Here is a 24,423-nt window from a genome sequence, read left to right on the forward strand (position 1 = left end):
ATTATAAAAATTCTAGATTTTTCTTACCAATTTGGCTTAACTGTAGTTTCAAGAGATTTCCTTTAATTCCAAAAAGATGTCCCAAATTTAGGATATAATTGGTAATGTAGTCATATTAAGAGCAGGAGGCAGAGCCTGTTAGGGGGATTTTTCTGAGTACTTACCACTCTGATGAACTCAGCACACCTCCTTTGATGTCCTTGTGAAAATAGTTGGCAGTGTCTGTAGGTATATTGAGAGGAACATCAGTGATATGGTCCCAGTTTCATGCTTTATGTCTCAGACTATAGCCTCAGGCTCTCTGAGTAACAAGGAGAGGGATGCTGCTCAATGTTTTCAACCAAATAAGCCATTTATAAACTGTTTTCCAAAAAATGTATCTCTTCTCCTTTTGGCAGGCTTTGGAAGACAACATGCCCCTCGATGAGGTTGTGAAGCTCACATCCATTGACAGGTGGTTTTTGTTTAAGATGCGTGACATTTTAAACATGGAAAAGACACTAAAAGGGCTCAACAGGTAAGGTAGTGTGGCTCTAGTCGCTCCAGATATCTCCTGGGTAATTTTCAAATAGTCTTCCTCTTACCCTTAAGCATTTGGCCGAAATTACGGTTCAACAAGGTAAATAGTGCCAAGCTTGAAAAGCAGTGGCCATAGCCAGAAGAAATGGCAGTTTTAAGATGTTTACTTATTAGAAGGTACCTATTAATATTTGAACTGTCTCCTACCCCCATCCATGCCATCAAACATAATGATGTTTTTATTCGGTCTTTTGAATTTATGAAAAGCAATGTACACTTATGATATCATGTGCTATTTAACTACTAAACATTACCTAGTTTAAATTTGAATAATCAACAGAGTAATATTCCTGTTTTCTATACAGTTTCTGAATTCCAAGTTTTTCTCTTTTTAAAAAAATTGGTTTAATTGATATTTCGTTTTAGAGAGAAAGGAAGGAAGAGAGAGAAAGATATAAAAATGGATGAGAGAAACATCATCAATTGGCTGCCTCCTGTATTCTCCCTTCTAAGGATAGAGCCCACAACCTGGGCATGAGCCCTAACTGGGAATCTAACTGCAAGCTCTTGGTTCCCGGGTCGATGCTCAATCCCTGAGCCACATCAGCCAAGCCTATTTCTCTCTTTTAACATCAACCTACACATCACTGTACATTGACGAGCCAATGTATTCTGCTTGCATTTTACTGATATTTTTAACAGTGGGACTTCCAGTTCAGCCTGCAAATAAGCCACATTCCAGTTATTGTTATCAGACTCTTTACCTCTCACTAATGTACATTTTTACCTCCTTAATGGCCAATGACTTTTAAAATTTCATGTTCACAATATTTGGATGTCAGTTCTTTAAAATGTTTTTATTTTATGAGGTTAGGCCATTTGTTGGGGCACCTCAGGTTTATGGAATCATGGATCGTTCTTAAAAATGTATTTTAAATGCCTTATTTATTTATTTATTGTTGCTGATTTATTATTTTTTAAAATTTACCTTTATTGTTAAAAGTATTACTGATGTCCCTTTTTGATAAGAGAAGTCATTATCAATTTAAGGGACATAGTATAATCCTCTTCAGCACTCCCCTTTAAGAGAGCTCTGAAATATACTGCTATTGGAAGGAAGCCTCACCTACAAGCATATGTTTAGAGAGGGAAAACATTTTTCCTGTATTCTCCAATGATTTGAGGAAATGTAGGAAAATTCATTAGTAAAAATATGGTTGAGGACAGGGGAGGATCTCAAAGCCTTGATTTTTCAACTATTTAGCAACCACAACATATACTGGGGTTGCTGTGTTTACTTAAACAAGATGCATACAAACTGAGCACTAAAAACACTTGCTTTTCTTTTTGAGCAAAGTGAGGTTCTTTTTCATCTTATTCAACAGTTGCCCACAACAAATGCTTGATTTTGAGAACTGGCAATTCCGATCTTGCTTAGAAGTCATTCTTCCCAGTGATCACATAAAATGAACAGTAGAGAGCAAAGGAGTTAAGAACCGAGCCTATACATTCATTTTAGAATTTTGCTGACTCAAAGTTTCCTTTCTGGGTTTATGATGCCAGCAGAACTTCCATGTTGAATTATAGTCAGTTCCACTGTTTTCAGTTTCAAACAGCTGATTTCAAATGCCTGTGAAACTGCTCCAATGAAACCACAAGAGGGTGCTAGAAACTTACAGTATGCCTGTTGTAGCAGTGGAAGAGACTTGGGTTGAAAAATAGCAGATGTTATTGTGATTTAAATTTCCACTTGATAAACATTCTGATTTTTAGACAAATTCAATGTTTTGACTGAATAGTTTTTGTTACAACCAGAAGGCAGCTTGAGATTCGAGCTAAGCAGAAATAAGTGTATATTGATAGTGATTAAGTTCCTTGGAGGATTAGAACAAGTCACTGTTACAGGTCACATAACAGCTTTCTGACTTCCACATCCTGTTGCATTTATTTGCTGATAATTTGACATTTTCAGTCATCATTTTCTTGCATAGGTCTATTTTTAAAAAAGGGTATTTTCTATTAGTCATAATTACTTACATCAAGCACTTTTATATAAAGCTTTTAATAATTTAAAAGATTCCAAAAAGTTATACTTACAATGATCTCAACAGATGACTCATGGTATTAGTAAACTTAAACCCTGAATTCATTATTATCTGAGTAATACTTCCCTGTTTAATTCATTTCTTTCTGGTGTGTCATAGATGCACAAATAGCTTTTTGATAATGGTAGCTATTTAGAGGTGTTAGATAAGTGAAATAAAAATAGATGGCCTCTGAAGCTATCTGTCTTAGTCTTTCTATGGGGGTCTGAAGGTGAAAGCATATTCCAGCTGATGGCATGTGTGTAGGACTCCAGCTTTCTTGCCCTCTTTTGATGAGCTTCACCATCAGTATCTTCTTCTTGTATGGATTGTGACATCTGCTTTTTCTCAGCCTCTAAATATCCAGGAGGCTTAGTCATTAGGCATCTATAGCTCGATCAGTAATAGTAGCTCTCTAGTAAGAGTTGGTGCTCTATGGCTGAATTACGCATTGCCAGTTTGGAGAAAGGGTAAGAAGATCACTTGTTCTTTTTTTATTTGCATTTATTTGAGGTTCACTTATTTTTTTTCATTAAAAATATATTTTTATTGATCTCAGAGAGGGAGAGATGGAAACATCAATGATGAGAGAGAATCATAGATCAGCTGCCTCCTGCACACCCCCGCCTGGGGATTGAGCCCACAGCCTGAGCATGTGCCCTGACCTGGAATCAAACTGTGTTCTCTTGGTTCATAGGTTGGTGCTCAACCACTGAGCCATGCCGGCCAGGCTGTGGTTCACTTATTTTCAAGATCTCAACTTCTTCAGCGTTGGAAAGTCTGGCTTTAGGCATAGGCCTAAAGGAAGTAGCTATTTATATGGTGTGATTTGAGAGATCCCCCAAATTCACTTGCTTCACATATCTCTGGTACCAATGTGCCAGGTCTCTCTGCACTTTTCTTATGGATTCCTGGAAAAATAGGCATTGGGGATCTCAACTGGGAGAAAAGGAGAAACTTAAAGAGAGAACATAGTATAGATACTAGATGTGGGAGGAGGTTCACCTGGTTCCTTCCCTGTGCACCGGAAGGAGCACAGGCTGTGGAGCCCGTCAGCTAGACTGCTGTGCAGTCTTTCCCACTGAGGCACGTTACCTCCCTCACTGCTTCAGCCTCACAGTCTTCCTGCTCCACTTTATAGGTTATGGAGCTTAAATGACATAAGTGTAAAGGAAACCTGGCACATAATGAATATCCAAAGAGGTTTTCCCTCTTTCCCCTTGAAAATGAAAATACTACTTATTCTAATGAAGACTATTTTGTGATTTAGATATATGCATTTAAAGACTTTTTCAGAGTCACAGTTTGCATTTGCTTATCTATATTGCAATATATCATTTCTTAATTTTCTTTATGATGCACTGTCACCTATTTTAATACCAGATTATACTTTTTTTAAAAGGAAGCAACGATATCTATTGATACAAATGTTGTTATCCTTATCAAAAGATCAATAACACTTCATATGCTAATAAACAAAAATTCCCACTCTATAGCAGTTAATCATGCTATAATTCTTCTAATATTTAATAAACAGAGGATGAGAATATCATTCAGATTCATGGCCAGGCTATACTTATATTTACAGATAGTCATCTGAAATGAGATCTAGAACTTGACTCCCAAATTGAATATACCCACATGTTTAGTATATATGTTAATGTCCACTGACTGGAATGGGGAAAACAAAACTGATCATAGCAAGGTCAGCATTAAGGAAATAGATGAGCTTTCCATGTATTTGAGAAAGTGAAAACTTACGGTAAGCAATCCCTTGACTTGAAGGGTGGAGATAAACACAAAATATAGTGCAGATGATGAATGAAATCCCATCCTTCTTCTGGGTGATGAGACAAATTAGATGGGTGTTAGGATAATCCACTCAGCTCCTGGTTCTGAGTGTTTGCTTTCATCAGAACTTAATTTGTCGTCTCCAATCCATGAGGATAGCAATGGCGACCTCACGAAACTTCTAGAGCAACATCCATTCTTACTGACCTAGGAGATAATCATTACTCAGCCAGCTTCAACAAACGCTTTCTCTTCCCACCTGAGCTCCCTGACTTTCTCCTTTTCCTCTTAAATTGTTTATGGTTGCCCAGGGGTATGCTAGGAAAGGACTGTTCCAGGCTGTCCCCTAAATTTATAAGCTGGTGTAGTAGCATCAATCGACCTAGAGTGATAATATATTTTGTAGTGGATTTCTTAAGGCTTTGAAAAGTTTCTCTTCACTCAGTGTGATGTGAATTGTATCATGTAGAATTCCAAGGCCTATTACATACATACATTGGGATTTAGATGTTTCATCTATTAACTTCACATTACCAGATCACTTTGCCAGGAGTTTAAGAATAGTTAAGTCTGCCAAAATTTTTAATGGAGTTGCATTTATATAAACCTTATTCATTGGCCTTCACTACTGAGATAGCCAACCTTTAGTATGCCTACTTTCACCATACTTACCCTATCAACACCTCAACACAGAGTCAAACATAAATGCTTCTCCCATACAGCATTTTCACCAATATTCACTAGAAGGAAAATATGCTTATTTTCATCTATGAAAAACTACAAAAACTCACCTATAGTCCTTTCTTCCATTAGGACATTGACAGATTCCACTTTGGTTATGCAAATAGATCTGGCGTGGAGGGCAGAATTGCAAGTACCATAAATCAGATACTTATGTCAAGTGTCTTCATCTACGAGGTTCTCCTGATATAGCTGATTCCCTAACGTAACAAAATAATGTAATTAGAACTCTGTTAACATAGAGACTTGGATTTTGATTCACTCAAACAATTCTGAATGCCTTCCAAGTGTAAAATAATAATCACCAAATTTATTGACTACATATTAGGCACTATTCTAAGCTTATTGTTTTATTTAATGCTTACTACTACCTAAGGAAGGTAGCAATTACCCTGATTTTATATACAGCAAACTGAGACACTGAGATATTTAGTAACTTCTCTGCTATCACATGTAAATAAATGACTGACATGAGATCAATCCTGAGTGGGAACTACAGAGTCTAGGATATTGGATATTTAATCCCTATGTGATCTATGCATGTGTATGTGCACACATATGTATACACACATATGTACGTTTAGTTGTCTGGAAAGGCAAATTATAGATAACATCTGGAGGAAATAAGACGACATATAGTAGAAACTTTCAGTAGAGTAACAGTAGAAAATAAAGGATGATAGTCCTATCACCATAGAACCAGCACATACCAGTATGATAAGGTTTCAACTATATTCATAGACAAGCACAGGAACAGGGATCTCACAGCGGAACCCCTTTTGTTAAGGAAGAAAATTAACTACAGTAAGGCTTGTTTGTGAGCAGGAACTATTTCAGGACATTATATCCCAAACATTTTTATTTATAGCAAGTTGGATTAGCAATTTTCGATGGAAAGGCAACCATGATACTTTAAAAAATGAAACATGAACAGGCAAGGAAAAAAAATGTGAGTGTTCCAGTTGCCAGCTTTGAGCATCCATTTACCTTCTGCTCTTTTTCAGTTTTTACAAATTTCTTTATTTTGATTTTTGGGGATATTTAGCTATTTTTGACTGCCATGTCTAACTCAAGGATTTTATTGTACCTGCCTAAATTGTATAATTTTTCTTTTACTGGATCAAACTATATTGGATTAAGTTTTGAATTCTTCCTACGTTTAAGTGATTGCTTAAAGGAGATGGCCAGCCTGTGCTCTAGCGGTACCGTGTTAAATTACCCAAGGAAGGTTTCCGTCATTTATCATGATTGCTTCTTCCTTTGCATGTACTTCAATTTGGGCAATTTTCTTGGAATGGCCCATTTTGCTTTCTGTATCTTTTGTACAATTGCTGCTGTTTCTGTTAGCAACATTGTGGGTTACTATTTTTTTTAAAATCTGTTTCATGCATTTTAGATATTTGAAATTAGGGGATTTGATCATTGTGACACAGTTCATTCCGTACAAGTATAGGAGGCTGAGATTTGGATCTCTTTCTCTATTTTTGATATTAACTTAATTTACTGTGGATAATTGTGCAAATTATCCAAAAATTGTTTTTCCCCCCACCGTTCTATAGGTTTCATGCGTGTTTTGTTTTTTAGCTACTTTAATTCTAATAATTAACATCCATTCCCCCTTCATGGCCACTTACTGCTATCTTCACTATAATAAAAAAGAGAACGTGTCCTTTTGAAGGCCCAACGACAATAACTATGTTCAATGTGATAAACTCCGTGCATTGGTTAAGTGCTGAAACATCATAGGTGTGCCTATGCCTCAGAACAGCCTAGGGCAAGCCTGGTGAGTTCCACTTGGGCATTCAAGTGCTAAATTGAGCTCAGTAAAGTTGGCCATTTCCCTGCAGCCACAAACTTCGGGCAGATGTAATAATGCAAGTGTCACCTTAGCTGGAACACTCCCTGTGAATGTCCTCTCCTACACATGTTAGTTTCTATTAACTTTTTATTTAACTTGCTCACGAAGCATGAACAAACCAGACAAGTACGTTTTGTACTTATATTTGATTGAAGTTTCGAGAGAAAAAATGACACCTAAACGATGTTAAAACTTAGATATAAGACAGAAAAGAGCTGGCACTTCTTTCTAATGATGATTTATATTTTCTTGTAGGAGAAAATGAAAAATAAACAACTTTAGCTTTAAAGTATACTAAATATAGAAGAAATTAAGGAAAGAAATATGTATGTCTTATATATAACATATAATTGCATGTTATAATTTTTAATGATACTTTGCTATGACATGTCACTGTTTTCCCCAATCCAGTTTGTGGACATTCAAATATATAGTACATTTTTGGGTACTTATTATTTTGATGTAGAATGGAAATGGAAATGTTTGCACATTTTAGTGGAACCCATTGATTTGATTTTTAGAAAATGAGTTATGTCCTTTGACCTCACTATCAACTCACACTATATTTCTACGTCTCCGTTTCACCCTACTCCTTTCTTATTTTACTGGGCAGCCATGAAGCTAGATGGGTATATAATATATGTGAAGTAATTAACCCTAAAGGAAAATACTTTTATCAGTTACTACATATTACCATTCTATGATTTTAGTCCTCATACCCTAAACCACTTATCTAATGAACCTCATTAAGAATACTAGAAATTGGGATCACATAAAAGGTTATTTTCTCTCTATAAAAGAGGAGTATTACTGTGGTAATTTCCATGCCTCTGTGAACTAATGCTAAAAATACACTTTATTTTAATTTTTTTATGTTCCATATGATAACATAGGTTATTGTAGGTAATGTCATAGATTTGATAGCCCTCCATTAATTTTTTAACTGATAATTTATTGAATAAGATAGAATAAAATTTTCATTCAAATGTTTAATGTCCTGAGAATTCTTATCGAATTCATTATTTAAATAGTATTTTCATAGTTTTGACAAATAATTATGCAGTTTGAAAGTATGAGAGAGTACTTGATTCTGGCATGGGCAAGATGAATGTTTCACTTAAAATGTTTTCAGAGTGATTTCAGATCATTCATAATATGAATCTTGTATGTTTTCTTAGTATTGATTCTTATATGCTTGATCATTCCAAAATTTTTGTTGATTTAAAATAACATATACTCATAACTTGCACGTAAATATCTGTCAATAGTCAATAATTAATGGATTTCCCCTGTGTCAATATCTCAGCCTGATGGGTTATGCATTTACTTGATGGAATTTCTCTTTATTAGGAGCTGTTACTAGACCAAATGTTATTTGTTCATCTATTCAGTCAATGTTATTTATCACCTATTATGTACCAGGCATGGTACTAGGTCTAGTGCTATTTGTTGATGAGTATTTGGTAGTCCTTAACCTGCCTTCAATGAGTTTGAAGATTAAATATATTCATGATGATATATAAGACAGGATGCTTTTTAAATTTTTTAATTAATTTTTAGAGAGAGAGAGAGAGAGAGAGAGAGAGAGAGAGAGGAACAGAGGGAGACAGACAGACAGACACACACACACACACACACACACACAGAGAGAGAGAGAGAGAGAGAGAGAGAGAGAGAGAGAGAGATGTCGATTTGTTGTTCTACTTATTTATAGATTCATTGGTCAGAGATTGAACCTACAACCTTGGCATATTAGGATGACACTCTAACCAAGAGAGCTACTTGGCTAGGGTAAGCTACTTGGCTAGGGTAAGGCAGGATGCTTTTAATGCACCAATAAGAGGCAAAAGCATGAAACCATGAAAGTTTATAGGACCTTTGCATATGTTAACTCATATAAGTCTCAATTTAAGAGTTCCTAGAAGGTATGCATTCCTACCCCATATTTTATAGATGAACCAATGGCTCATCTGTAGTATGATTTTCAAGAGTTCAGAGGTAGTGCATGTTTGAACCAGGATTTGCGTTTTCAGGACTTTTGGAATCCAAGGACAGTGTTTTTCCCTCAATATATCCCAATGTCATGGGAGCCAAGGGAAGAGAGACTTTAAAACAAAAGAAGTAAAATAAGAAGACACTTTCAACAATATTGCATTGTTTAGGGAGAGCAGAAGGGAATTCAGCAAGTCCTCCAAATTTGATGATGGGGGGTAGGAATAGTAGTTGGACTATAAGGATCAAATGTGCAACGAGAAAGAGATAAGTAAATGAAAAAAATCTACTTAGAAAGTGACAAATCGTGTTTGCTCTTCTTTTGTTATATTTATGCTATGTTTCATAAAAACGAGAATCTTTCTATAAAGAAATGAGGTCTATGAACAGAATTGGGTGGATATTATCTACCTACTAGAGGCCTGATGCATGAAATTCTTGCAAGAGTAGGTTTGCTTTCCCCCGGCTGCCGGCACTGGCTTCCCTCTGGCACCTGGGACCTGGGTTTCCATTGCAGCCCCAGGGTTCATCTGGAAGGTCATCCAGAAGGATGTCCAGTCTCATTAGCATATTACTTTTATTATTATAGATTTGCTCAATATATATACTGGAGCCACACTCTTTCACTTTATTGTTCTGTAAATATTATATGCATGCTAGTGACAGTCTCCAATTAAATTGTAAATTCCATTATGACAAATTCCAATATACTATTATAAGCTTTTCTTAAGAGCTTTTGCTATGTTTGTATGCAGAATAGAATTCACTATCCTAAAGTATAGTGTGAGTTCTGAAACAGAGGACCAGCTTCCAATTCTTTATTTACCATATATTTTCTTGGAAATTGGCCTTGCATAGAGTAAACACTCAGTAATATTTGCATGATAGCATGCTCATTAAATAAATGAAGAACTATTCCTGGTAGAAATTGAAAACCAGAATTTCTTTGTCATGCCAAAGAAGAAAAATTGAAGTGGAAGAAAATGCATTAAAATTTCTGGTTGATCAAAGGGACCCACAAATTTATTAATTGAAAAATATATAGTCCAATATATAAACTCACTCTGTGTTAGAAAACATTGTAAGTTAGCATCTCTAGTTTTTCATTTTTCTAAGTGACTATATACCTACTAATTAGTTGGGAAGGTTCTGAGTAACCTGTTTTCTAATGAAAAAGTTCTCATTTAATTGTTTTATGTTGACAAATAGAGATTATATACACTGTAAGCATTATCATACTTATATGGACATAAAATCTCTATTGCCCTTTGAGAACAACCATTTGTATTATTTTGATAAAAAATTATCCAAGTTTTCAAAATTGTAACTTTTAGAAAAGTGTTTCTGAGAGAGATTCATCAATATTTATAGTTGTAGTGAAGTCTCTGAATTAACTGGCAACGGCAAAATCTTTATATACTTATAGTATTTATAACACAGAGACCTCTATTTCTCTGGTGACTTTAAGGTACATTTCTCTTATAACACAGGTAGAAAATGATCACTCTTCTATTTTTGTGGATGGTGAAACTGAGTCACACTGAGACGTGTGTCATGCCTCATGTCACACCAGTCAGAGGAAAGCAAGAAATGTAGCTCAGGGCTTCTGCCTTTGGTTCTAGTCACTAATTTTCCAAAGCTTCTTTTCAGAGAGATGACTTTTAAATCAGACAGCTGGAGATCACTTCCTCCTTAGCTGTCAAGTGGTGAGCTGTGTGTTTTCCTGCTTGAATTGCTGACCCCATTTAGAGCAGGAACGTTGTAAGAGATGTGCCCTTCTCTAGAACCCTTATGAGGAAAACACGGGGCCTGGCAGGGAGAAAGCCCCCACAGGTCACCTTTGAAAGACTTAAACAGAATTTCCAAGGGTACGGGGAGCTGGGATAAGGATTTCTTTTTTATTATTACTATGCTTATAATAAAAGACTGTAGGTACACATGCATGCATGCACATACATCTATTTTTTTTCTTTAAATAAAATGCAAATGCCTAACTTCCCATGTTCATGCAGGTGTGAGTGAAAAACTTCTGCAGCATATAATAGAAATTGAATTTAGGCAAAAGAGGCTCCATGAGCTAAATGACAGAAGCTAGATCATCACCGACTGACCCCCAGAATTTGTTCACTTGCTCATTCATACCTGAGATGCCTTTAAGGAGCATAGAGCCTTCTCATCTGCCCTTGGCAATGAAGTGGTGTCTGTCCTGAGGAGCATAAGGCAGTGGTTGTTCCTCCCAGCAGAGGACATGCCTGATGCACATTCTCTCCAGATCGCTTGTGATTGGCAGGGAGTCCAAAGAGGTGGCCCTCACCACCACAAGGTGTGGAGACAGGAATGGTTCAGGGGAGAGGGAGGGGACTGAGAGGAGCTGGGTGCAGGGGCCAGATTTAGGTGACTTGCCAGTTCTGTTCTGCTTCACTGCTGCTATTTCTTTTCTTCTTCTTCCTTGTTCTCTTCTCCTGTAAGGACTGCTCCCCTTCCTCCTCCTCTGGCAGGAAGCACTTATTACCTGCTTGGCATTGTGCTAAATAAACTCTTTAAACTTTTATTGTTTCATCTGATTGATTTTTTTTTCTCAGCATAGTTGGAGGCTGACTCTAGATTTGGCCCGTGGTATTTGCCTAGCAAAGGTTGGAATAGGCAGTTAGGCATTATTTGCTGATGTGAATATAATGATGATGTAATGGCCATCACATCAGTGTCAAATTGACCATGTTGACATTGCACATACTGCCTCATCTCCGACCCTACCACGTACTCTTTAGCTGATGGAATGATTTAATTGACCATCCTTTGCTCTAGGCAGCTTGAAGAGTGAACTATTCAATTTGGTCTTGTATATATATATATATATATATATATATATATATATATATAGTCATTAGTGTGAAGTACATGAGAATTGTTGCTATGATGGCTATTAATGTGCATTTATATGTCTTCTTCTACAAAAAACTCTCAGGGATAAAAGAGTTTTGATTTCCATGTAGGTGGTAACCCTCATATTAACATAGACCTAATATGACATGTGCCAGGAATTTAAGTCTAGAATTTTTCCACATTATCTTAGAAATGCCTTCTCATTCCCCCCACATTTCTCTATTTAGAAAAACATGATATTTCTCATTCAAGGACTAAAAAAACTGGTCAAAAATTATTTCTATATGTTATATTTAGTCATACATATAATTATATTGTCATCAATAGTATATAAATGGCCTTACCAGATTGAAAGCGACATCACAATATTTCTGAATTATTGGGATCGCTAAAAATTTTTTAAAAAATTAAAATTGCCTATTTAAAAATATCTATAGTATCTATTTCTCATAAGGTTTTCTTCTTTGTTTTGATTTTGTTGTTGTTAATAGACTTTAAAGTGAAATATTGTTTTATATTTCACTTTATATAGCTGTCCTTAAAAATCAATACTTGTGCTAGTATAGCATTATTGTGATAGTGCTAAGTGGACCCAGATCCTAACAGGTAATTTTCCTGATGGCAGCCTTCCGAACATATGGACAGTGGATATAGACGTTGTTTGTCCTGCGCGTGAGAAAAAGATAGAGGTTTTCTTAATTCCCCCAAAGGCCTTATTGCTTTATAGAATCAGGGTATGGTGCTCTCAAAAACTGAGAGAAAAGAGTAGTATTTATCCAATTGCCTGGGCTTTCTAAATGCTGTGCTGCTTTTGAAAAAAAATATTTTTTTTTTGCATTTTTCTTAAGGAAAGAGGTAACAAGCTGTTTCCTTGAAAGAAAAGATGAGAGACATAACTTCTCCAGTGATTGCATAATTGTGATTGTGGCATGGTCTTGAACTTGTGAAACACCACAAGATAACCAGTGAAGCCGTGTAAAACTCAGGGGAGAGGCTGATGAGGGGTCTCAGGGCAGAAAACGTATATCTTACTCAGTTCTCTTCCCTTAATATAGCAGGTGTCATTCCTGAGCACCAGGCCCAGGGTTTTGCTCAGCTTCTGCCTTTGGGGGGATCTTTAAAAAGAAGATAATAAAACTGCAAGTCCCTCCCATAGTTGTAGGCCAAGTGAAGCGCTCATTTTCACATTAGAGCTTGTGCAATCTGGAAGGATATTTGTTTAGTGTTACTTGTGAGTTGGTGGATCAGATAAAAGCCAGTCAAGTGTAAGAGAGGTCTGCGTGAAGTGCGCCGGCTCCCTGGGTCATTGCCATGCTGCCGGCGTTCCTCCAGTCTGCTAATAGATTTCCCCTGCTCCTCCATGCCAGGTGAAAATTTCCTCATTAACGGGAATTTATTCCATTTCCTTTTATCATTTATTATTGAAGACTAAGTGTGAGTGGAGGAAGTTTCAGAGATGACGGGGTAGAATTTTAAACAACAAAATCTACATTGGAACTCAAAGAGAGAGAGAGCAGAAAGCCTTGTATTGTTTATAACCAGAGAACACACTAGAGACTTACCCCTGTAGAAGCTGAGCTGAGCTGTCTAACCGTTCAAAGATTATGGCCGAGTGTGTAAAAGTCTTGATTGTCTGTTTTTAAAATGTTTTTTCCCTTCTCAGATTTCAGACTGTCATTTTGTGCTGCTGGGTAGAGAGAAATTGAAGATTATGAAAAAGCCAGCATCACAGTTATTTGGTGTTTCTTTGTTTTATTGTTTAGCATGATAAAGGAGTAACCTTTGAGGAGTTTGCCCTTGAACTCTGAAAGCAAGGAAAGCTGGTAGGGGAAAGAAAATTTGGATATATAGAGGACACAGCTCTGAAATATGGATTTAATGTGTTCATGTTCCAAGAAGTAAAAACAAACAAACATATTTAGTACACACAAATCCCTATTAAATAACAGAAGGATAATTTATTTATTACATATATTTTAAAACTGTGCTTTAGTACAAGGTACTCCATTCAGCTCATCACATTTCTCACTTGGTATAATGCTCCTTTGATTTACAATACAATATAAACGGAGCATTCCCTACTGAGGTTTCAAAGAGTGAGTAACAAATTTAGTGTTTATATTTCTTTTAGCAATTATTCTGTTTTGAGTTTGTTCCAAATTAAGGTATTCATTTTCCTTTGGAAAAAATAGAAATATTATAGCCCTGTCCATAAGTATGCTTCTTCTTAGCTTGATTTAAACAAATCTTACTCTGATGAAAGTTCTTTTCAGCAGACAAAATAGAAGGCAGCCCAATCTGGGCCGATAAAGATGAGGATCATGTATCTGAATCTCCACATTGTTAAATGAGCTTTTATGTTCACTTCAGATTATTCATCTTGTATTTGACTCTGAAGAGGTTTAACCCTATCTGAATCACTGGCCCAAAGCTAATGAATTGTGTCTTCAAACTGTCTCTTCTTTTATTTTATTATAATGGGGCTCAAAATAAAATTTTGTATCCGAACAAGTAGGGAATAAAGCCAATTTTCTTCTGGGTGTAATGATATGCCAGCCAGCCTTGTGTTATGCAGAAGCAGTAGAGAGAGCAAATGAGGGATATATATAGAGAGAGGGGCAACCTGCTCTCTGTCTTGGAGTTAGGGGCATCCTGCAGAATTAGGTGGGAGGGATCTAACTTTTCTCTGTCCTTGTAATTGCCAGAGTAGGTCATAATCAACATCTCTTTTCTCAGTGAGGAGCGTTGTAAAGTGCTTTATGCTATTTCGTGGACATGTCTAAAGCATAGACATGAATAACCAGTGAGACCATGAATGAAAAACTATAGAACATACGTCACATTGAATTTCATTGAACTGCATTAAGGTTGAGATAGATGAACATGAATATATTCACATGCCATTCCAATTAATACATGCTAATTTTCAAGATGTTTAAAAAATATCATATCATGCTATTGATCTAATTATTTGAATATTGGACAAAAGTTAAAGCAGTTTTTGGCTCACCAAGAAAACATCCTGAGATTCAGTTTGTGAGCTTAAAACATGCACTCTGCAGGCCAGCTTGATGCATCTGTTTCAGAACTCTCACCTGGTATGATTTGAGGGGGCGCCATTGGAGAAGTAGTTTCCACTGCCATTCTGAAATTCTGTCATTCACGATTCATTATTTTGTGTTGCTGTTGCTCTTCTCAGGCATCCTGCTAAATAATGAAAACTCTCTGGGGTGGATATGCTATGGGGAACAGTAACAATTGAGCTACTCCTAGTGACAGATATTTTTTGCCACCAGAGCTGAGCACAAAATTAATTCACTTTACTTTTTTATGCATAAGGCCAGTTCTATCAATCAGCCTTCCTTTTTCTTTAAAAATTTTGTTTTGTTAGTAGGAGTTCAATATTTGGTGGGTGGAGAAACACTTTGTATATTTGCTGGAAATATCTTTACATATTCTGTTGGACTTTTTTTTTTAGTGGAAAAGAATAAGAGGAATTGTGCATATTTCAGCAAAAGAAAACATTGCATAGCTGAATGTGGACAGAACAAATGCAAATGTATTGCATCCCTAATAGAAACGTGAGGAATTTGAGTGGTTTCTTGTTTGCTTGGTTGTTTAACATCATTATTTATAACTTTCATTTAAAGCAATATAGGAACCTTTGAGGAATTATTTTATTATAATTATTTTCTTATATGATATTCCATATAAGAAAAACAAAAATCACCCAAGGCAAAAAACAAAATAACAAAAACCCCAAACATGACCCAAAGATTAAAGATTAATATATTACTTCTGGTCATCTTTGGACTTGAAGAAATTGCATTTAAGCTTGTCCATAGTCAAAATTATAGGCACGATGGTTCTTTTCATGGCATGTTTCATATGTGTATGGTTAGGCTTAGTTATTTAGGTTAGTGCGTTGGTCAATATAGTAATATAGTATGGGTTTTGCCTCAGATAGTTTTTGTAATAAAGGAAATGCCTTACTGAAGATCTACTTATTCTTTGCTCATCTTTTCTTTTACTGCTATCCCACAATGATGGGAAAATGCTCTAGCAAATAGCTAGAAAAATCTATGGGTAAGAATTGACGCAATGTTATATGTAGTGTGTTTCTCCACTTAACTCAACCTTCATACCTATGCTTTTAATATAATTGCAGATCACAGAGAAAATATGTAGCTTTTCCTCATACAGGCAAACATTAACATGATTTGAGATCTTCCACAAAAGTCATAATTGAAGATATTTATTTGAAAAGAACATCATCCAAATTTCTAATTTAGAAAAGGAGCTTATTTTTCAAGCACTTCCACTTTGAGGCTGAATGCTCACTTGCACATAAACAAATGAGCAATTGGTTTAGGAACGTAGTCTTGGCACGGAAAGTGGAAATATACCTTTCTCAAGCAAATATCAACAGCAACAAATCCCGTCCTTTGCTTTTGTCTCAACAACATTTTGGGGGGCAACACTAAAGCTAACCGCCATAAAGTTGTATGTTTCAAAGACTCTCAGACGCTCGAAGCCTTTCCAGACTTTCCCAGTAGAAGCTGGACACACTTCCTCTGAGCGAGCGCCTCCTGTTGTATACTTTTCTCTCATAGCACCTCTCACAGTGTAGATACATCCGTAGGTATTTGTTTGCCTCCTAATATACTCTAACTTCCTTGAATGTAGAGATTCTATACTTTATCTCTCTGAATTTAAAATAGGTAGCACAGAGCCTGATACACAGCACATGTTTACTGTTAAAGAATGACAGTGAATGTAGCCCTACCTCCACCATCCACAATTTCTTACTTTTTCCAACTATAAATCCTCCATTTGTTTCCTACACCTATGTTATCTATTGCTGCCTCAAATGATTGCAATGAAGTTGCCCTTGCTTATAGCACACCTGTCAACTCCTTCATCTATATAACACTACATTTTCTTTATGGATCTGTTCTCATCCCTCTACTGCCATAGTATTTCTCAGCTACAACCACTCACATTGTTATCTCCTTTTTCTGACCTCACATTTCACCACACAGCTTATCTCCCCATAAAATGTGTTGAATCACTCTATCATTCCATTGTTTCAAATATTGTTTTGTATCTTCTTGAGAAGCACTGTCTAGTAGAAATTTCTGAGATGATAAAATATTCTGTAATCTGCACTGTCCTGTGCAATCGTCACTAGCCACATGTGGCTATTGGGCACTTGAAATGTGGCTAGGGTGACTGTGGATCTAAATTTTTAATTAAAAAATAGTTTAATTAATTGACACTTAAATTTAAATTTTTATGTGTGGCTAGTGGCTACCATATTAGACAGCACAGTTCTATAGCATATAACACAGTGCTTGACACACATAGTGAATGACTAATAATAGTTAAAAATCAGATTGTGTTCAAGAATTTGGCAGGAAAATGTATTGCTCTGAGAGAATGCTTATCAGATACCTGGGAAGATTAAAAATCTAAATGGGAATAGAAAAAGAAGAAATGAAATTCATTGAGAGAAATAACAAATTGATTTGAGAGACAGAAGGGAATTTAGATGGTATAGAAAAAAGTATATTAAATAGGAAGAGCTGTAGCTGCAAAAATGTAAACGAATATTGATATCAAAAACCCAGAGAAATAGTTATTAAATATACCAGCACTATTCTCTCTCTTTAAAACTCAGAATATGAATTAATTAAAAAAGATTGAAGAACAGAATGAACAAAATGCAATGGATTTCATTCAACTACATTCTAATAGGAGAATTTCAGTGAAAATACTTTATTTATTATTAGATCATCTGATGACACACTGTTATGTTTTAATTTTATTTAATTGACTATCAAACTATCATAACAGAATTTTATTGTACTGACTATTGCTGGTCACAGTTACTTGGTTAAAGATGCTTTTACAGTAGTATTCTATATTTCTGAACATTGGGCCTGTATAAATTATTTTTGTGTACATTTTGAATTCTAGTTACAAGCTGATTTCAATAGCTTATTTGTCTTTTCTATAAAATAAAAAGCCATAGAATTATAGTTATCTTAATTTATTTAATAAGTACTTATTAAATGTTTGTGGGCCAGACAGTGTGCTAGGCTTTGGGAATAATTTGGTAAATAAGTCAAATGTATTTTTTGCCCTTGTGGAACTTGAATCTAGCAGGGAAAAGTCTGGTTGCTAAAAATAAAATAAATGAAAGTAAGAAACATTTAAAATACCAGGTGGTGATGCCATGTTAAGCAGTGTGCTTCCAAATTCCAACTTGGTTCAAAATGTAAGCAGCAGTTAGGAGCCCAGGAAGGTCATTGTAGATGAGAACAGACTGAGAAGTCTTCGTGTTTAAAGCCTGGCTTTTGTTGACCTAAGAAGGGTGCTTGGGAGGTGGAGAGAAGCTGAGTAGGTAACAGGAATATCCAAGGCTTTGCAGATGAGAGAAACAGCATGGATCCAGTCCAACTCATGGAAAAGAGGGTGGGGGAAAGTGAGGAGATAAATCTGGCTTGAGTGGAAAATAATCATAAGGCCAAAAAATAACTTTTTAATAGAATTATATGTGAAATTAGTAAATAAAGGCAGTTTATGGAGAGAATTCCTAGTCTGATACAATGTTGGGATGCCCAGGTAGGTGATTCTCAAAGTTCATGTACATAAAGACCTGGACCTCAGGTCAGACACTGGAGAAGGGGCTGCAGATTTGGGTGTCATTGACTACTTTTGAGCCAGACTAAAACTTGAGGATAGAGCCTTGGGAATAAATAGTAAATGGTTGTTGGGAATAATAAAATAGGGTGAGAAGCAACTTATCATAAGCCAGAGGAAAATACTTTAAGAATGGCACATCAAACATGCTGACAGGATAGGAGATGAAAATTGAGGAAGAGCTCCTAAATTTAGTAAGGGGGGGTCCCTGATTATTTTTAAAGAGGAAATTCATTAGGACAGTAAGTGCAGGAACCATTTTTCAAGAAATAAGAAGAGGGTGCATACGGTTTGGAAGTAGGAATCCACATATTTAGAAGATCAACGTTGCAAATTAGTAGACTTCAGAAAGGCCATAAGTTTTAGTGGGTTATTTGTGTATTTTTAAAAGATAGATCTAAACAAGTTGAACCTAGAAAATAAAGAACCTGAGTGTTTTTGAAATTGAATAGTTCATGGCTTCTTATTGTGGTTCTTTTAAACGTGAGTCTCTTTCTCATTAAATCCCAGTGAGTCCATCCCAGCAGAAACCCTGAAAAGGGCAAAGGAGATTGGATTCTCTGACAAGCAGATTTCCAAATGCCTCAAGCTGACTGAGGCCCAGACAAGGGAGCTGAGGTTGAAGAAAAACATTCACCCTTGGGTGAAACAGGTAAACTAGTTTCCCTTTCTTCTCAAGATTCCTCATGTGAAATGTGGGTACCAACTCATAGGGTCATTGTCAATAAAAAGTGGGGTGGGATTTGAATGTGACTCTGCTTGTCCAATCGAAGTCCAATTTTATTCAGCACAGGATTTATTTATGCTTAAAAGGGAAAGGATTAAGGGGTAACTGGGATGTAAAGGTAAGAGTGAGGACATGATTTTTTTGGCCTAAATGAAAAAGAAAAATCAAAATGACTTCTCCTCTACTTTTTGACCAAGTGCAAATATATCTGTAGGAAGAGAAATCCTTAATGTAACAGAAGGACTTGTAATACCCTAGTGTGTTGGCTGAGGCTCTTGAAAAGAATACTTATCTCTTTTGGCACTAACTTTTTACAAGGTAATACTTTATTTTAAGTGCTCCATCATTATGGATCATTTAGTATTCATTGTGATAGGGTTGGGCATAATGAGCTCATCTACTATTCATGGCAATCACATAAGAACTTCCATAGGTGTACCATTGTGATTTTTTTTTTTTGGCCTTTACTAGTAAAGCCATCTCTGGCTTAAAGTACCACCAGCTGGATTTTGTCCTTTAAAATCACTGACCTTTCCAGTGTGCTCAGGGGGCACATGCATACCCTTAGGTCTCAGGCTTAATGCTGAATATTTTCTGCTCAGCAATTATTATCTATTTTCCTTATCACCTGCTTGACACCAGCTTGCCCTCTAAGCTGAGCTTCTGGCCCTTGAGAGCTGAATTACCTCTATTGATTTACTTTTTTTGTTCAATGAAAATGTGTCTCCTTTCCCCCCTCCCCCAGGCTTTATGAAATTTGTGTCATCCAATTGCTCATTGCCATAGGTAACTTGAATCAGATGCATTAATTTGCAAAGACATCCTGCATATAGGTCATTTGCTCTGATTTTAGATTTTATCTGCAGCTGCTTTAGACCACTTGGCTGAGTAAGCCTTGGTACCCTGCTGATTATATGACCACATTGTTGTGTTCATGAGAGGTACTACCATAATGACTCAGTGATACTCTGGGATGTGTATTGTCATTATTGCTCAAGTGATAATGAACTTCTTTCATTGTTTTTCCCCCCCCCTCTCTTACTTTCAGAATTAGAAAGCAATTGGATTGTGCAAGATTTGTCTTGTCTTTATTTTTGGTGGTAATAGGCATTAAAGGAATATGAATGCAGCACCAAGAAAAACCCCAAATCATTCTTTTTTAAAAAAATTTTAAACAATCATTTTTTATTGATTTCAGAGAGGAAGGGAGAGGAAAAGAGAGATAGAAACATGAATGATGAGAGGGAATCATCAATCAGCTGTCTCCTGCAGGGCCCCTACTAGGGATTGAGCCCGCAACCCTGGAATGTGCCCTTGACTGGAATCAAACCTGGGACCCTTCAGTCCTCAGGCTGATGCTCTATCCACTGAGCCAAACTGGCGAGGGCCCACAATCATTTTTTAAAAAGAAATTATAACAAATAAATAAGAAAACTCCTTATTTATTTATTTGTTTATTTATCTATTTATTTTCTTTTTCAGATTGATACACTGGCTGCAGAATACCCATCAGTAACAAACTACCTCTATGTTACCTACAATGGTCAGGTACAAACTGCCACACTGCCATATCAGAAAGCTCTAGATTTAGTAAATGGTACACATGGGGGAATATATGTCTTTTGTCTTTGGTTATCCTATATAATAAAAACCTAATATGCTAAGTGTCTGGTTGACCAGTCGGCCGTTCAACCAATCAAAGTATAATATGCTAATGATATGCTAAGGCCGTTTGCTATGACATACACTGACCACCAGGGGGTAGACTGTTGACCGATTGACCAGTCGCTATGATGTGCAATGACCACCAGGGGGCAGATGCTCCAACCGGTAGGTTAGCTTGCTGCTGGGGTCCTGCCTATCGGGACTGAGCAAGTTGTGCCAGACATGCCCTGGAGCCCTCCCATGGTCCCTCCCCAGCTAGCCAACCTCCCACATCTCGCCCCAGCCCCAATTGTGCATCAGTGGGGTCCTTCGGCCTGGCCTGTGCCCTCTTACAATCTGGAACCCCTTGGGGGATGTTGGAGAGCTGGTTTCAGTCCGATCCTGTAGGCCAGGCTGAGGGACCCCACTGGGTGCATGAATTCATGCACTGGGCCTCTAGTCTAGTGATAATAAAGACATCATGGGGATCAGATGTGATGATGTATTTCTGTACTCATCTTTGAAGAACTGTCTTAAGATGATGAAATCAAAAATCTTAAAAGATAAGGACAATCATTACACGAACCATACAGTATGCCATGTTCTAATGATTATTTAATTTAAAAATATCAAACATTATTATTATTTTTTTTACAAACAAGTAGAGCTTTTATAGCTTTATACTTAGAAGTTCCCAGACTCATAGAGGATGCATGTCAGCAAGAGGAAGAATGAGAAAGACACATTCAAAAGCAGGACACATAGTTTAATTAGAGGGAAGAATAACATAATGATTTTCACATCTTCTTTTTTGTCCTCTCAGGAGCATGATATCAATTTTGATGAACATGGAATGATGGTGCTGGGCTGTGGTCCATATCACATTGGTAAAGTGATAACTTATATTTACATAGGGCTTTACAGGTTATGTAGTACTTTTCACATGTCTTTATTCTAAAAACTATGTAAAATAGATGCTATTATAATAAATATTTTGCAAATTAGAAAATTGAGGTTCAGAGAGATGAAGCCCAAACATATGCAGCTATTAAGTGGTACAAGTGGGACTCAAATGTGGCCTCCACACAAACTCCATCTCCTTTCATTTCATCATCATCCCTTTATCATTTTCATTTCACTGGGGTTGAGGAATGAATTTCACTTTGACTTTTTTCTCTCCTCACATAATATTTCACAAAGATCTATACACATCAGCCAGAATTATGTTTGTAGATGCAATTTCTGACTTAACATATAATTTCTGTTGACATCAAATGCAAAGAGCTTTTCTTATTAAGACATTCTCACCAGAAATTTATATATTCCTCCCAGACACTTAAACATAGATATTTAATAATGAATCAAGATCTATTACAGTTGCAAAGTATGTGTTTAAATAGACAATGATATTTCCTAATAAGTGTATTTAACATTTAGTTTCTGTAAGACATTCTAAAATGGAAATGATAAAATAGATTACTTAAATGTATATAGTCTTACTTTGTTACTTTCAGCATAGTCTATTTTAGCTTTCACAATTAACTAAGTGCTTTAGTTATGCCAGTTTACCAATTTTTGGCTAAATCATGGAAGATAAGTGTTTATACTTTTACTACTATAGTTTCTCATGGCCCAAACTCTGTCACCAGGACCTACCCTTTTCTTTCCTAGACCTATTTTCCTTCCTCTTCAAATTTTACCTGATTTATGCAAAAATTCTGCATTACCCGATGGCCCAGGGAAAACTAGCTGAGATGACAGTCAAATCTATATTTAATTGATAGTGAGAATTAACTTGCTACTGCATTTGCATAACTTATTCTAAAAACAATTTTTAGGAGACAAAGTCCGAATGCCAAGGATTAGTACAAATCCTAGAACTTTCAGTTCTATGACATCCCAGTAGAGGTGATATTTTGAGCCATTTAAGGCCATTATTATACTTCAAATTACTTCTTAGAAGGTCATTCACTCTGCATGGGGTGGCCTTGCCAACCTTAAAAGGATATGCTTGGAAAGGACAGGATTTCTAATCGATTAAGATATGTCAGAGCTACAAGGCACCTCAGGGGATCATTGGGTTTAGCCTTCAGACAGCAGGGTAAGTGGAAGGACTGAAACAAAAACTCAAGTATTCTGATCACTAACTGAACTACTTTTGTGTACTGAGGTCAGTATGTTTTCTTTGAATTTCTTTTCAGTAAATGAGGGCTGTTTTTTGTTCTCAATACAATGATCTCCCATTAACTTTAAGGTTCTGTATGCTTCAAATATGGATATGACCTATTGCAGAACTTAGCATATAAAACAAACCAACATGTCATTGTTGTTTAATTAATCTCTGTTTTTCCTGCTATTAAGATAGTACACATAATGGATCTGAAATTTATATTTTGGAGTTTTAAAAATTGAATTGAATTGAGGAAAGGAAGGGGCAAATAAATCAAATGTAGGCAGAAAAAAAATGGAAAGGGCATTAGCTACCTTAGCTTGAACTGACTGGCAATATATTTCTGCTACTCTTTGTGTTGTAACTTCAAGCTTCTCCTACCTCTTTTCCCAATCTCATTGTCTCCGCAGGCAGCAGTGTGGAATTTGATTGGTGTGCCGTCTCCAGTATCCGCACGCTGCGTCAACTTGGCAAGAAGACTGTGGTGGTGAATTGTAACCCTGAGACCGTGAGCACAGACTTTGATGAGTGTGACAAACTGTACTTTGAAGAGTTGTCTTTGGAGAGAATCCTAGACATCTACCAACAGGAGGTAAAAAAAAAAAAAAAAAAAAGGAAAGAAAAATATAGGCAGTGCACATTTTATATATGTGTTCATGTATATAGATTTATATTGGAATTCCCCTCAGGATAAAAAGCTGTCAGTGTCTTCTATTGTCTAATTTTGTAGTGAAACTCTAAAAATAATCACCCCAGACTTAGATTCTTGAGGCCCTGGCTCAGAGTGATTATTTTTCATATAAAATTCACTCTTTCTAAGCATTCCAGCTGTATTAAAAACTCCTCTTGGTAACAAGTGCCAGGTACATATTAACTAGTACAAAGCAACCCCAATAGATATTTTGCAGAATGATTGAATTGGTCATCCAGACATACAGCAAGCAGCCTCTCTCTAGTTCATGAACTTGATAATGAATCACAGTTCCCAGAGGAGGGAAGTTGCTTGTTCACAAAGGACCAGTTAATTCTTTGTGCTGTCAGATGAAGCCATCAGTCTTCCATTTAGATTGACGAGACCATTGCGAGTGATTTTGTAGGAGCATTTTCCTACAGATGCTCCTCCACTCCCACTCTAATATTACTGAGTGTATCTTCCCTGTGGATTCAGATGATCAGTACTTATATTCTTCTTTTGTTAATAATTACATGCACATACTGTGAAGGTAACATAAGGTTTGTGGTTGAAATCCCATTGTAAAATGTAAAATATAGTGCGGGAACAATGTGCTGACTTTTAGTGTGAAGAAAA

The 24,423-nt window shown here is 36.3% G+C and overlaps 1 protein-coding gene across 1 annotated transcript in view; it reads left to right on the plus strand.

Annotated features, from left to right (window-relative positions):
• The window catches only part of CPS1 (carbamoyl-phosphate synthase 1), a 109,697-nt gene that overhangs the window by 53,552 nt on the left and 31,722 nt on the right, over positions 1-24,423 (plus strand). Inside the window, exons 21-25 of the mRNA XM_006082476.3 lie at positions 399-517; positions 19,084-19,225; positions 20,783-20,848; positions 21,768-21,831; positions 23,525-23,706. Of these exons, the coding sequence (XP_006082538.1) occupies positions 399-517; positions 19,084-19,225; positions 20,783-20,848; positions 21,768-21,831; positions 23,525-23,706 (573 nt within the window). The remainder of the gene's footprint in view (positions 1-398; positions 518-19,083; positions 19,226-20,782; positions 20,849-21,767; positions 21,832-23,524; positions 23,707-24,423) is intronic.

Source organism: Myotis lucifugus, unplaced genomic scaffold (assembly GCF_000147115.1).
Source record: "Myotis lucifugus unplaced genomic scaffold, Myoluc2.0 scaffold_3, whole genome shotgun sequence".
Lineage (NCBI taxonomy): Eukaryota > Metazoa > Chordata > Mammalia > Chiroptera > Vespertilionidae > Myotis > Myotis lucifugus.